Here is a 15,824-nt window from a genome sequence, read left to right on the forward strand (position 1 = left end):
TGCTGAACAGGGAACATGTTTACAGCAGGGTCTACCCAGAAGATGCCCCCACAACCCTTTCCACTTGCCTTCAACCTGAGGACCCCTAGATCCAATGCTATTGCCCTAAAATTGATAACAGACTGGCAAAAAGTCTGTAATATTTATCTGCGGTGTGGTTGGAATATAAGAAATGTAATGTACTCTGAATTATGGGTGTTTTCTCCCCATTTTAATTTTCAGGGCATTAAGCTCTGACGCGAGGAGATTTGCAGTGGATTGGCACGCAGCTTTAGTCAGCTTTGTGCATGCTGTAAATCCTCGAGAAGCACTCAGCTCTCAGAACTTCTTCATTGCAGTATCCTTCAATATAAATATAAATGATTTTGGAGTTCAACTTGAATTACCTTGCCATTTGGTGTGGGCTGTTTCTGGTTGTCAGGCCGCCATGTTCTTCTGGCACAAGTGATTATCAGTGACTGGATTTAATATGTTGATGGTTCATTCACGGCCAAGCCGGCAGTTGTGAATAAATATGGCATTTGCAGTCATAAAAATGTAAATGTATTGTTATAGTACTGTCGGAAATGCCTTATTTATTACAGTATATTATAACCATATACATTTTATTCACAACCATCTGTTTGGCCCTGAATGAACCACCAGGGTGTTAAATCCAGTCACTGATAATCACTTGTGCCAGTAGAACCCTTATTTATTTCCACCATACAATTCACTGCCTGGTAAGAAATTAAATGAAGACAGCACTAGGATCTTTATCAATTATCTTTACGAATATTTTCCAATGTCCTATTAGGGTAAACGGTTCTTAAACGGGGGATTAATGGTGTCTAAGAAGCTTTTAAGAAACTTTGTTGATCAAATCTTCTGCAGAGTATCTTATTTCCCTATTGTTTGTTTGGATTTGAAAACATTCTGATTTCAAAGGCAAACTTTGATCTGTTCAAGTTGGCCTTTCAGACTTGCAATACAGGTAACTCAAGTGCTTTTGTTGCTACATTTAATTAAATAAAGAGGGCAAGACATAGAAACTTTGTCCCCTGTATACATAAATTCTTATTTGCTATACATTGTATGTACTGTACAACGTATGCTGTCAGTTTAGGCGAATATGCAATCAATATGAGTGAATCCTCATGTTACATAGCACTGGGAATATTTACATGCACATATATTCCAATATTATTCGGAATAAAACAATATGATAGGCGTCATATAAAGTCTATTCTGATTTAAAAAACCCAAAATACTGTGAGGTATTATTCTTATTGACATAATCCAATTAAGTATAGCATATGGTCATTTTATTTGGCTTATTAGAGCACTATTTGGGCATGTGTAGAGCTTATTCAGAATAGCCATCTCGATCTGGATTTTTTACGACAGTTTGCAACACGGCCTGAAGGTTGTGTACGGTAAGCACTGCTGTTGCTAGGCTACCCACTGTTTTCATATGAGCCAGACAGCTAGCAGCGCATATGTTACAAGGATGGAAAGCTCTGCAAGAAAGACACATTTTTGAATGGAGAGAGAAATCATCCTACTACATACATAAGAATACAAGGACACCAATTAGGTTGTAACAATTTCACATACTTTACTTTCATGCATTTCAGTCATGTGCAGCAAAACTACAGTGATTCCCTGCAAATAATAATTATCAAGGGGATATGGGGATGCAAAATAAAATAAAACATTTGTTTACTGAAAACTAGCCACTAGACAATCACAACAGGTGCCACTGCATCAAGCAATATGTAATACAGGCACACGGCTTGTAGATTTGTTGTATCAACAAATGAATCATTCTCAATAATAAAACTGAATCAAAACCACATCCAGAAAAAGGTAACCACTAAGCTTAAGAACAATCCCTTCTCAGCCCTACTTAAGGAGCTCAAAATTAAGGCGGAGGTGGATGCAGTACAAACATGCGGTTGCCAAGTCACCGGCAGAACCTCTTTAAAGCCGTGTTCATAAAGCTGAATATCCAAAGCACCAACAAACCTGTCTTAGCTTGCCTTTACTGGAATCACGCCGCAAACGGCCAACAAAGGTATAGTCTCGCCATGCAAAAATGCCCAGGTGTTATACAAAAGGATTTGTGAAGGGTGGGGTGTTCTGGGATTCAGCCTCTCCCAGTGTGACTGTGCTGCTCATGCCCAGGGCAGGGCTTAGCAAGGGGTTTAGCTGACGGAGCAGGGGTCATCCTTGAACTTCAGCTCTCCCTGCAGCAGTTGGATCATCACAGCCTTGGTGAGGTAACAGGAAGTCCCGCGCTTGCCCAGCGGTGGGCTGTTGTAGAACGCCTCCATGTCCTCCTGCAGAACACACGGCGGGGTGACCCGTTTGTAGGTTCTGTTATCATGCTTTCAAAGACCTTTTCCACTGCAATTCAGATGCATGAATGCAACAAGCCATATTTCAATGTAATAAATAGAATTATATTATGCAAAAATTTCAATATACAGAATCTACAATAAAAGGTTCACAACTCTAGTTACTATGGGAAATTATGGCTTATTGAAACAAATCACTCTCAATGGCAAACCCCTTCTCCACTCAAGTGGAGAGAAAAAAAAACCACAGACAAATAGATGCATGTGTTCTCTACAAATACATGCAAATGAAAGTGGTGAAAGATTAGTGATTAAAACATCCTGAATTCTGATACACACGCGGTGAAGCAGTACTAAACTCTTACTGTTCTGTCAGCTCCATTTTCAGAGGTGTAGCTCAGAGAGCAGTACTCACCGGTTGTTTAGACCCAGCTGGCCGGCCATGGTCCCTCTGGAAGTCATTAAAGGCCTCTTTCACCAGAAAGTCCAGGTTGACTTTCTCCTGGAACTCCAGCTCTGGGTTTCTCTCCAGGACAATGGACACCACCATTATGAGCTACAATCACATGGATGGAAAGTAAGCCTAAAGACCTGAACCATCCTCCTTCCTTTTTTCAGAGGCATTTTGTCTTCTGGAGTGGGGATATACAGTGTATCCCATTCTGAATGAGAGCACAAAATGGCGTCCTACCTCCACAATGATCTGCCTGTACTCCGGCTGGTCAATGTGCTTCAACATGTCCTCCACCAGCAGAGAGAAGTTCATCTCATACATGGTCATGTCCGACAGTGTGGGTTGCTGTATGCACATACAAGTGACAATATAAATTATATAAAACTATTTTATTTACCAAACAAAGTAATTGATGAGAACTAGCATCAACCAACTTGAAATGTTGACATTCAATGTCCATGGCCAATATGAGATTTCTGGAAGCATCTTTGACAATCTATGGATGTGATCTAAGCTTAACTTCTCTACCAACCTGCTTCCTCTCCAACCTGGCTTTAAAATGTGATTTTATTTCTGCTCACACCCTGCTCTTGGCAAGCAGCCTGGATTCAGCTCATTTTAAAAACTGGTCTGGCTGAGCGGTTGCCACCGCTACATTACAAAAATGATAACAGGCTGTTATGAGTATACAATGTCTTTCCAGGCACATATGGGATATGTTAATCGTCTGTGCGTCACCCCTAGAACACATTTATTTCATTAGAAACTAATGAAACCTTACACTCGGGCAGCTTGCTGCATTACAATCACATTGTATATTACTGGCTGACTATTTCATCAAGAATCTTATGCTAATGAATAAAAACGAACATAGTGAACAAGGAACCAGTATTATTATAATATGTACCTGTGGGAGGTGCACACCAGCAACTACGATACCATTGGGAGTCCTCTCCAAAATCTGCCACACCCGGTCATAGAATCCCTGGGGTGTTCGATTGAGAGAGCCGTCAATCTGGCGCCTGTTCAACCAGGACCTGCAGAAACCAGGCAGGAACAAAAGCTACTGACCCAGGCTCCTACCATCTACAGACACATGCATGTCTACTGTTTCATGTTGCTTGGCCAACCTTGTGTTTGAACATTGTCAGTCAGTCAGTATGAAGGCCAACCTTGTGTCTGAACGTGGTCAGTCAGTCAGTGCGATGGCCAGCCTTATGTCTGAACATTGTCAGTCAGTCAGTGTGACGGCCAGACTTGTGTCTGAACGTCGTCAGTCAGTAAGAAGGCCAACCTTGTGTCTGAACGTGGTCAGTCAGTCAGTGCGTTGGCCAACCTTGTGTCTGAACGTTGTCAGTCAGTCAGTATGAAGGCCAACCTTGTGTCTGAACGTGGTCAGTCAGTCAGTATGAAGGCCAACCTTGTGTCTGAACGTGGTCAGTCAGTCAGTATGAAGGCCAACCTTGTGTCTGAACGTTGTCAGTCAGTCAGTATGAAGGACAACCTTGTGTCTGAACATTGTCAGTCAGTATGAAGGCCAACCTTGTGTCTGAACATGGTCAGTCAGTCAGTGTGACGGCCAATCTTGTGTCTGAAGGTGTCAGTCAGTGCGGGTGTCCACAGTGACCGGTGACTGGCAGTGGCTCACCTCCCGCTTTGCTCTGGCTGAAGCACGTCCAGCAGCAGCTGCTTCACGTCGCTGGGGGACAGCTGGAACACGTCCTGAGGTGGCATGTTCCCGGCTCTAATCTTCAGCTCATGCTTCATAGCCTGAACAATCCAGCTACACCACAATCGATACGTTATTGAGTGAACATTAACACTGAACGTTTAACATTGATGAAACATTGAGAGTGTTGCGTGAGTTTTCGAATGATCCCAGCAGACTGCAGAGGTTCAGACTGTATTAAGAAGAGTGGAATAAGGAGCATGGCTAGAAAACCAAGCAACAATAAATACACATGAATTACAAATTAACATCAGACACATTCACACACACTTGCGCACACATAAGCACAGGCACTCTACGTTAGTGCAACTCAACTCCACGTCCTGCGGGCTGCAGTGTCTGCAGGCATTTGCTTCAACCGTGTGCTACACCAACTGACTTCACTAATTAGCTTATTCTCTGAACCAAGCAGGTAAAATAATTAGAGAAATCAGGCGGTGTAGTGCACGGTAGGTACAGAACACTGCGGACATGAAGTTCAGAACCACTGGTCTATGTGGAGAAATAGAAATACATATCTTTCCTTCCCACGCTCCCTCTCTCCCTCTCCCTCCCTCATCTCTCCCCTCCTCTTCTCTCCCCCTCTCCCTCCCTCCCTCTCTCCCTCCCTCATCTCTCCCCTCCTCTTCTCTCCCCCTCTCGCTCCCTCTCTCTCCCCCTCCTTCTCCCCTCTCTCCCTTTCTCCCTCCCTTTCTCTCAGCCTTTCTCTCTCCCTCCCTCTACCTCTCCCCCTCCTTCTCCCCCTCTCTCCCCCTTCCTCCCTCTCTCCCCCCTCCCTCCCTCTCCCTCCCCCCCTCCATCTCTCCCTCCCTCCCTCCCTCTCTCTCCCTCTCTCCCCCTCCCTCCCTCTCCCTCTCCCTCCCCCTCTCCCTCCCTCATCTCTCCCCTCCTCTTCTCTCCCCCTCTCGCTCCCTCTCTCTCCCCCTCCTTCTCCCCTCTCTCCCTTTCTCCCTCCCTTTCTCTCAGCCTTTCTCTCTCCCTCCCTCTACCTCTCCCCCTCCTTCTCCCCCTCTCCCTCCCTCCCTTTCTCTCTCCCTCCCCCCCTCCATCTCTCCCTCCCTCCCTCTCTCTCCCTCTCTCCCCCTCCCTCCCTCTCCCTCCCCCTCCCTCCCCCCTCCCTCTCCCTCTCCCTCCCCCCTCCATCTCTCCCTCCCCCTCCCCCCTCCATCTCTCCCTCCCTCCCTCCCTCTCTCTCCCTCTCTCTCCCTCTCCCTCCCTCTCCCTCCCCCTCCCTACCCGACGCGGATCTTGAGCATGCCGCTGAAGAGCTCGGGGCTGTTGGAGATGATCCAGCCGATGTGGATGACCAGCTCCTGCTGCAGCACGCCCTCGCGCTCCCCGTGCGGGCTGCACTGGCTGTAGATGATGTCTTTGATCACTCCCGGAGAGAGCGGGTTGGAGATCACCACCTCCTCCTGCCCGAATATCCCCAGGGTCACCTGGCAACGCACAGCCACGCCCAGCCTCCATCACCCGAGCTTCACCTCCCTTTTCATTTCACTCAGCAAAGTGTGTCTCACAGCTTTTACTTACAACAGGCTAAGCACTTACAGTTTGTTTCCCAGAGAAATGCAAATGTAAGGCCCGCAAGCATTGCTATAGCTGTAAGCTTTGCAGGGAGCTGACTTGTTGTTTAAAACGTTATTTTGCATTAAACATTGACAAAAGATCTTTAGAACATTTTCACCTGGAAGCTGATTCAACTGCTAACCTTTTTTCCCCTTTTTTAACACAGGGGTTTTTTATATTTGAAAGAATAAGTCATGAATGTTTGTACAGAAGATAAGTCCCAATTGTTGGCACATAAAGATGTGAAGAAGTCTAAAGATTTTGTCGATGCTTTTGCATTTTCAAAACGTATAGAGGAACGTACGTGGAATCCACAACATGGATTCTAATGTGCAATGAGAATTGGAGCGATGAAAGATCCTCACATAAATACACAAAGCAAACAGGCTGACTGCAAAACCTCACGTAAATGTGTTATTCAATGTTAAAAGGAAAATGATTTCCATTTTTAAAAAATATTCCTCATCTGCCCCATCTGATTGCACTGCCTGGGGATGCAATCTAAATGCAGATTCACATCTCCTGTAGGTACTCATCGCTAATGGCTCACTCCAAAGCTCTTCAAAAAATGAGGCCAATAGCCTTTGGAAGATCAGATGGCTATTAACCTTCATCAAGCCAAATCACGAGGATGAGGAGAGACTGCATTAGTTAAGAAGCGACATTGTGTTATTAAAACATTAAAAAAAAACAATGGGAAATGTAGAGGGTTAAAACGGATGGGTTACTGAATGGAGAAAACCAGCGTGAAAGAGACAGAAGCAGCTGAAGTTAGCAGGCAACGGAGGGCACATGCACAACTCCTACCAGATCTTTGTTTAATATGGTTAATCTCTCAGTTTCAATTGCAGAAACTGCAAAAAAAAATAATTATAAAGCGACTGATTTGATCTTTAGCATATTAGTGAACATTAAAATGACCACCCCGTCAAATTCTTTCCTTGGAATGAATTAAAATGGTTAAGAAAACCATTTATTGCGGTGATTTGTAAGTTTCGGTCTATAATTTTCAACTTACCTGTTTACCATGAACTAAAACACTAGTAATAGCGGGGGCGATGCTGTCCACCAGCTTAGTTAAGAGACTGGCAGCCAGTCGTACAACAGACCTGGTGGACAAGAAAAACAGTACATCCTCACAAAGATCCAAACACTTCCACCAGCCTGGAGAGACGCAGTGCACAGTGGAGCCAAGATCAACAGCATCAATCTCAACTGTATAACTGAGGTGTATAACTGAACTGTATTGCTGAACTGTACTACAGAACTGTATGGCTGAACTGTATAACTGAACTGTATTACTGAACTGTATAACTGAACTGTATTACAGAACTGTATAACTGCAGTGTATAACTGAACTGTATTACTGAACTGTGTAACTGAACTGTATTACAGAACTGCGTTACAGAGCTGTATAACTGAACTGCATTACAGAACTGTATAACTGAACTGTATACCTGAACTATATTACAGAACTGAACTGTATACCTGAACTATATTACAGAACTGATCTGTGTAACTGAAGTGTATAACTGAGGTGTATAACTTTAGTGCAAACACTTCAATTATACATATTCTGGACCTCTGACAACAAAACTATTTTTGTTTGTTTTTTAATCTTAATCTGAATCTGTAGAGATGGACTTCATACAGAGTATCAAATTATAGTCAATACTTTTATAAGATACTCAGAATTCTTCAAAAAGGTTACCGCCAACTTTAAGATTTTACATTATGTGTCATGTTAATTAAACTGAACCCTGAAACTGAGTGTGGCATATTTTAATATTAAATAATTTATCTGGTCTGATTACAAATATGGAAAAAATGCTATTTAAAAGCAAGTCTCCTGAGGGTGGCATTATAATTAGCAAGTCTAAAGACTTTTTATCCGAAAAGCCAGTGTCTCACATTCCAAAATCCTACAGTATGTCAGTTTAGTCTCCTCAAATTCATTTTCACAGTAATCAGAATATGCATGTACTGTTTGGTTTTTAATATGCATAATATGCAAAATATTTTAATGTTCACTAATGGATCATAAAAAAAGCAAGGATGACGGCATATTATGCATTGTTCTGTAGCTGCTTAATTCACACTTCAAATAAAGCAACAGTCATAAACAAAGAATCTGTGTTTTTTCAGTAGCATGAAGCTGATAGGGGCACAATGCTTCACATAGAAGAATAATAATAACACTGACACTAAAAATGTAATTTGGAGAATTGCCAAAGTAATGCAACATAGCTGGGTCAAGCAATAGATTCTAGAAAAAAGCATCCGGATTATACTTAACGTGTATTGATAAAATATCTCAATCTCCAGATATCCATGCTGAATTATAATTAAAATAAGCGGATTTACTGAATTGAACAGTGCCCATTCACACTAGAGGTTCCTTGTATCACACACTGGTTTGTGAAAGAACAGACATAACGATGAGGAAGTATGACAGTGGCACACAGAGGCGTAAAACACAACAGCAGTGCACAAGCTCAGAGTTAATGCTGCTGGCATCCAGCTGTTGCTTTGCTGAGTGTGAAACAGGAGCTACAAATGCTAAAGACCCATGACGACAGGGAAGTGCACTCTTGGTTAATGGGGATAGGGAGCAGTTGTGAATAAAATAATCACACCACACATGCTAACGCAGATGCTCACTCTCCTCCATTACCTGCTTGCCATGAACCACCAGTGTGGTAATATGAGGTGCAAGAGAACTGGCAACCTTCTTGGTTAATGCGGCAGCATAACGCACTGCCACCCTACGTGGGGTTTGGTATATTTTTAGGATAAATTGTTGATGGGTATTTAAACGTACAAAGACAAAAACAGCAAAAGAATGAGAAAAAAGGATTAGTACTGGAGCATTACACAACTATTCAACAAGCTAAAATATGAAGGAAATGCTGTGTTACTGAAAAATATGAAAGCATTTCACAGTCAACTTCAAAGATGTGGTCATGGTGAAGTCTTCAAACATGTGGACATGATCGATTCAGATTGATATACAGCATAATGTAATAAATACTACAACTACTACTAATAATCATGATAATAATTATAACTAATAATAATTAATACATTTATTGATATAATCATAATAATTATATGAGCAGACATGTTAATTCACAATTGCACATGATCAAGATGTATTTACTTTTACATGTAAGTGTGAATGGCGGTCAATCGGAATGAAATCGACACAGATAGGTTAAATGATTCTGACCAAAGTTTTCGGGTGCCAGCTCTTCTGTAGATACGCTCCAGTTCTTCTAAGAGGCTTACTGCAAACACAAACAAATAACATTACCCAAGGAACCTGAGTGTAGTGACTTTAACAGATGATCAACTCTTGTTTACAAAAGTTAAATTGGAAGGGTTCAAAGTTACATTCCCAAGCTTTCATCCAGAAAAAAATCCAGGCAGGATAAAATTTTAAATGCTATGATTTCACTGCCAAATTCAATTATCCTCTGAACTCAAGACATGCATCTGAAATGTCAGCTATCAAAAGAATTTCACAGCTTGAGCAAAGCAACAGTTTCACAACCCTTTAAATGTTAGAGCCCTCCCTGTAAAATCAGTGGATTATTAAAATGATTTCTGCCTGGCAAAATTGAATGGTCAAACCAATACACGGCCCTTTATGTTGGTTGCCCCGTTTTATTTTAAAAAGAGAGAAAAGCTATTCCAGTAACAATTGCAGAGCTGTATGGTGATAGATGTATTAAGTCCTGGTCATCTAATTTACAGTGGCTTTACTTGAAGTTGTTTCCATTCTGTGGAAGAAGATGTGGCCTTCATGCATTCAAAGTTTTGGGACCCAAACAGTTTGTGCTGTAGCCAAGGAAAATTGGTCAAATACAGTAAAAAGACCAAGTAGTTTTTTTGTCCCATTCTTCTAAATGGGGGCTTCTGTCTGACTAAAACATACAGCAATAACATTTCAAATTGTACACACCGTCGTTTTCAATAAAATCCGGTCCCTCTTTCTTTAGGAGAATGCGAGCCAGCTGGGCCTGGCTGACCAGGCAATTACAGTCCTGAAGGATAAGAACGTCAAAGCAAAAAGGAAATAAAAACAGTCATTTCCAGACATCTATTTGTTCTGTTTGGTAACACAAGGATGTATTCTGTGTTCTCTGAAGCTCTTCAGGCTTCTTATAATGCCTTTCCACTACAATTTTCAAAGGTCATAGGCTATAGAAATTTCACTGTAATGACCGAAATCTATAAGCTCAGACAGCACGGAAATTAAGCATGTTTTCAAAGAACCTGATGGTGACCAAGAACCAGTAAGAACAGGTTTGACAAAATGTCATGCTTATTAAATTTAATCAAAACAGATTTAAGCAATTTTGTTTGTTTTTAAGCGCAGCAAAGAAGAGTGAGACTTCAGCCTTCAAAGTCGCGCCTACAAAGACTTTGCAGTTGGACAGAATGAAGAGGCTCTCCTTCATATCCTGTGTGCATGGAGACTGGTTAGAGAAGGAGGCTCTCCTCCATATCCTCTGTACATGGAGACTGGTTAGAGAAGGAAGCTCTCCTCCATATCCTGTGTGCATGGAGACTGGTTAGAGAAGGAGGCTCTCCTCCATATCCTCTGTACATGGAGACTGGTTAGAGAAGGAGGCTCTCCTTCATATCCTGTGTGCATGGAGACTGGTGAGAGGCCCAGGCAGGCGTGCATGCCAGGCGTGCGGCTCACGTGAAACTTCTGCAGGACTTCGGCAGTGGTCTTCTGGACCCACTCATCCATGTCGATATCAGGCTGCTGTTCCAGGTCCGAAACGTTGGGCGTGCTGCTCTGCCTCTTCACCTTCGAGTGCCGGGGCAACTCCAGCTCCTCGAAGCTCCTAAACTCCGGGATCCTTCCAAAAGGGAGACAAATAACCTCAGCCGCACTCAGCATTTCCCTTTCCTCCACACGCACAAAGTTAATTTTCCAGTGATCACCCACGATAGCAAAAACAAAACAAAAACAGACAGGGTTGCTTACTCGTCGACTTCATTTATGCGAAGAAAGTCCAGCTGCTCCAACACCGCGCCAGATATGAGTGTCTGGAAGATTGATACAGAGAGTGAATGATCGTGACTCAAACACAGCAGCAAGAGACATTAAGGCTCCCAGTAACCAAGCCCTTTTCATATGCAAGGGTGTAAATTTGATGGATGCATAAATTATAACGAGCTAGGGCTGGTGCACTGAACCGTTTTACTTCTTTCGATTGAGAAAAAAGTATGTGGAGAAAATATTGTGCGTACGTGTTTGTTTCAGCCACAGGTGCACAGGACAATAACCTTGTTAATATCACACGCAATAAACTCTTGCGCACTGTTAGCTCTTGGAAAATGTATGTTTATTCACAGGATGCACCCTACCCTACACACCTATGTGTCTGTAATTTCACAGTTCTCACAAGTCGGAAGAGCCTTGGCCAGTAGAAGCGCAGGACTAGAAATACCTGGAGCAACGTGTGTCCTTTTTAGGGGGAATGGGATTGCTAAGCAATGTTATTGCTGTTATATATCATCCAAACACAGAGAGAGCAGGACAAAAAGGGAAGTCACGTGTTGCTACTCCTGCTTTCAGTTCATGCAGGCTATGTCCACATTGTTCAAACTGACTGCTGGATATCATTTCTCATTATTTTTCTTGTGATCACGTGTTTGTTCATATCTATATACCGTAAATGAAACACTGCAGATTGATTCTTATTCACAACCTGAGCTGAAGTCTTGTGCAACAGGTGCCAAATTCTGTGATTTGCTATATAATGGTGGATTGGTGGATGGGTACTGCACTGATCCGGAGTATTCAACAATGAAGTGAGAAGAATATCTAACAGTGGCCCATACAAGGAAGAACACTTTAAAGGTCATAGACTATGTCACTGTGAAAATGAGTCTCTTATGTGAAAATAAACGCTTTACCTCAATTAAATTTTCTACTATTTCTACTATATTCTATTTTTTATGCTTCCCCTTTCCCTTCCTCCAGGCACACTCAAAATGTATTTGGGATAATATATGGCAACCCAGAATGAGGTTGTCAATATTGCAGAGGAGCAAGTGTTCTGGGAGCCTGGCTCTTCCTGATTTGAGTCTGTACCTCTGCATTTCAGACTGGTGCATTGAAAACGAGGATGGACAATGAGTCGAAAGTCCCCTGCCACTCAAATGAAGCTGGCTGCATTAGTTCAACCTTATAGACTTCAGGACCTGCCCTACGCTGGCGTCAGTCGAGAGAATGTTAACCTTAGTTTGGCTCCATTCTTCCTCTCTGAGGGCATGGTGCGCCGCTGAGAAAATAATCGGTGGGCGCGTGAAAATTTAAAAACCTCGCCCATATGGCACAACTCCAATCTTTAATTGGGAGGGCAACCTTTTACACATCCACCTGGTGAGTTAAAGTCATATTCACCATGGGGAGTATATTTAATGATTCTGGTTTGTGTTCCTTTATGGATATGAAAGACAAATTCTCGCTCCCAGGTACATATTTTATTTATTTGAGACTCAGCAAAGCGAGCAATACCTGCTCATGGCAGAATGGATTGAACCGATGTTTAAAAAGCAAAGAATATGTATAATATGTTGGTAGATAGTTCTTGCAATTTGCTTCCTATAATATCACTGTGGGACAGAGAACAGGGGTTTGGTCCGAACTGGGAAAATATTTGGTCTAATTTGGATAGTACCTCAACTAACTTGGCTCACCGACTCATTCATTTCAAATTCATACACAGGATATATCCCACGCCATATATAAGATTTAAAATGGGAATTATTTCCAGTTCATGCTGTACTATTTATAATAACAATTTTGCTGTTTTGTTTTGGTTTTAACGTGATTTATTGGTAATTATTAATTATTAATAATTTGCTTTCAGAAAAAAACTTTGATCAAAAAAAAAGTTCATACGCTATGCGGGGATAAACACGTACTGTATGGTTTTTATAAATTGATAAATAAACGGCAAGAGAGGCACCTGCAGTCTGTCCACATGGACCTTCACCCCCCCGATGTTCCCCTTTTTAAACGAGGCCAACATGTCCAGGACCGGGTTGAAACGGCTACCCCTGCAGCGCAGAAACATTGCGTAGTGTGAGGTTTAGACAACAGACAGCCTATGCAAACATGCTTTACTCAACAGTACCAACAATGAAACATGAATTATAGCATTGGGCGAGTTTAATAAAAGCGTGCTTTCAACATGGCTACCCCCTTTGGTTTCAACACGCCCGTGTGTCTCCTTATTAATTCATGTATTCATTTATTCATTGACTTATTTATTCATTCATTTATTTCTAAAATTATATTCATTTAGAGGTGGTTTCAGTTGTTTAGTCGAATGCCTTATAGACCGCTTCAGTTGTTCAGTTGAATATCTTATATGATTGATTGAGCTTGACCAATCTTACTTGATGTTGTCTTCTCTAATGAGAACCAGGAATAATGGCCGCCCAGGCATTTTCCAGGAAAGTTTGATGAACTGCAAGGCATTCTGAAAACACAAAAATGGTAATATTGCACACAGCCCACACATCAAGACACCACGATGAAAGCACTGGTGGTGAAATTCAAATGTTTGTATTTCCATCACAAACACTTTAGAGAGTTCAGTGATCCCCAAAACTAACTTACCGAACAGAGAAGAAAAACAATCATATTTTTTGTAAACTCAAGTCGAGGAAATATTAGATGAAATCCTGTTCTTTTGCCATTTTATGCAAATATGTACAAATGCTTTTCCAAAACCCGTTGCCTTGAGTACCTCTGAGTGAATTTAACGTCTGAACAAGGCCAGCAGTGTAGCTGCTTAAAGTGAATTTTTGTTTTCTGAATAAAAATGATTGATGAAATCTGTAAAATAAGTATTAAAAATGGCTCACCTTGATGTCATCGATCAATAGCATAACGTCCTGAGACAAGTAGAAATCGCTCAAATCAAACACGATCGGGTAGCAAACGACAGTCTTCCCCAGGATCCTATAAATCTTTGGGGAACAGAACAGAGGCAGAATCTTGAAAAGCAAGATTAATGACACGACAAACAGAAATATGCATTCTAAGAGACCTAAACTATCGATTCTGACAGAGAACACACGGACGCACACCAACCACCACAAGCGCACAAAGGCAATGACCACATGTGTCCCTACAGACTTCTCCGTTATATTACAACAAATCAACAATTCTATCCGTTTTCCTTCTAGAATAGACCACTTTGGACTGCTTTCACAGGCTTGTATTTCCTCGTCTTTCACCTTGAAGAAATTCTGCTCATAGCCAACGGCCCTGTGAAGACCTTCACTGAAGACAGGTAAACATGCTCTCTATGTACTATGCGCATGGTCAAGCTTATGTGAACACGGGTCAGGATTAGCCCCATGTAACTATTACAATGCATGACATTTTTCATTCGCTTGGTTTTCCTAAGAGTATGGGTATCATTTACGCCAAAGTGATGTAGACGGTAAATTGGAAATGGATTTCAGAAGGGGAGAATTCATGAATAAACAACAGAAATGCACAGCAGCTGTGTATGCGCCCGGAAGGCACTGGCAAATAACCTGACAAGCTCACTCGCAAAGCTATACGAATGATTGCTGGAAAACAAGGGTGAGGATGATAGGATCCAAACAACCAGCCCCCCACCCCAAGAAAAAGCTTACCTTGCTGGTTCCTAGGCAGCCTATCGGCCTCTCTGGCCGGCCACTCAGTCCCAGTTTCGTGTTGGCTGCCAGGAAGCGGTAGGCCTGAAGGAGGAACACGAGCACTCAGTAATGTCCCTCTCTCTGTCTCCTGTCCTCCACAGTGACTCAGTAATGTCCCTCTCTCTGTCTCCAGCCCCCCACAGTGACTCAGTAATGTCCCTCTCTCTGTCTCCTGCCCCCCACAGTGACTCAGCAATGTCCCTCTCTCTGTCCCCCACAGTGACTCAGTAATGTCCCTTTCTCTGTCCTCCACAGTGACTCAGTGATGTCCCTCTCTGTGCCCTGTCCTCCACAGTGACTCAGTAATGTCCCTCTCTCTGTCTCCAGCCCCCCACAGTGACTCAGTAATGTCCCTCTCTCTGTCCCCCACAGTGACTCAGTAATGCCCCTCTCTCTGTCCCCTGTCCCCCACAGTGACTCAGTAATGTCCCTCTCTGTGCCCTGTCCTCCACAGTGACTCAGTAATGTCCCTCTCTGTGCCCTGTCCTCCACAGTGACTCAGTAATGTCCCTCTCTCTGTCCCCTGTCCCCCACAGTGACTCAGTAATGTCCCTCTCTCTGTCCCCTGTAACCCCCACAGTGACTCAGTAATGTCCCTCTCTGTGCCCTGTCCCCCACAGTGACTCAGTAATATCCCGCTCTCTGTCCCCTGTCCCCCACAGTGACTCAGTAATGTCCCTCTCTCTGTCTCTCAGCCCCCCACAGTGACTCAGTAATGTCCCTCTATCTGTCCCCAGCCCCCCACAGTGACTCAGTAATGCCTCTCTCTGTCCCCCACAGTGACTCAGTAATGCCTCTCTCTGTCCCCCACAGTGACTCAGTAATGTCCCTCTCTCTGTCTCCTGTCCCCCACAGTGACTCAGTAATGTCCCGCTCTCTGTCTCCTGTCCCCCACAGTGACTCCACTTTCAGCAAATGGTGGAATTCCCTTCTGCAGTCAACGGCAACTCGAGAAGAACGAGCTGGCCTACAAGCAAAAACCGACAGAAGCCTTCAAAAGATAGCATCT

The 15,824-nt window shown here is 42.9% G+C and overlaps 1 protein-coding gene across 3 annotated transcripts in view; it reads right to left on the reverse strand.

The window, feature by feature from the left end:
* Positions 1–1,572: 1,572 nt before the first annotated feature.
* The window catches only part of LOC133111367 (phosphorylase b kinase regulatory subunit beta-like), a 59,344-nt gene continuing 45,092 nt past the window's right edge, over positions 1,573–15,824 (reverse strand). For 2 of the 3 annotated variants that reach the window (XM_061221648.1, XM_061221647.1), the window contains 15 exons: positions 14,774–14,857; positions 13,991–14,095; positions 13,520–13,602; positions 13,087–13,177; positions 11,094–11,155; positions 10,803–10,965; positions 10,056–10,137; positions 9,321–9,378; positions 8,766–8,856; positions 5,759–5,961; positions 4,442–4,576; positions 3,701–3,830; positions 3,031–3,138; positions 2,755–2,895; positions 1,573–2,321 (listed from right to left, as the gene is read on the reverse strand). In XM_061221648.1, coding sequence (XP_061077632.1) covers positions 2,187–2,321; positions 2,755–2,895; positions 3,031–3,138; positions 3,701–3,830; positions 4,442–4,576; positions 5,759–5,961; positions 8,766–8,856; positions 9,321–9,378; positions 10,056–10,137; positions 10,803–10,965; positions 11,094–11,155; positions 13,087–13,177; positions 13,520–13,602; positions 13,991–14,095; positions 14,774–14,857 — 1,671 coding nt within the window. In that variant the 3' untranslated portion in view covers positions 1,573–2,186. Of the gene's footprint in view, positions 2,322–2,754; positions 2,896–3,030; positions 3,139–3,700; positions 3,831–4,441; positions 4,577–5,758; positions 5,962–7,109; positions 7,201–8,765; positions 8,857–9,320; positions 9,379–10,055; positions 10,138–10,802; positions 10,966–11,093; positions 11,156–13,086; positions 13,178–13,519; positions 13,603–13,990; positions 14,096–14,773; positions 14,858–15,824 lie in introns of all 3 variants that reach the window. The other variant, XM_061221649.1, reaches the window with a different exon arrangement.

The sequence above is a fragment of the Conger conger genome, chromosome 15 (assembly GCF_963514075.1).
Source record: "Conger conger chromosome 15, fConCon1.1, whole genome shotgun sequence".
NCBI lineage: Eukaryota > Metazoa > Chordata > Actinopteri > Anguilliformes > Congridae > Conger > Conger conger.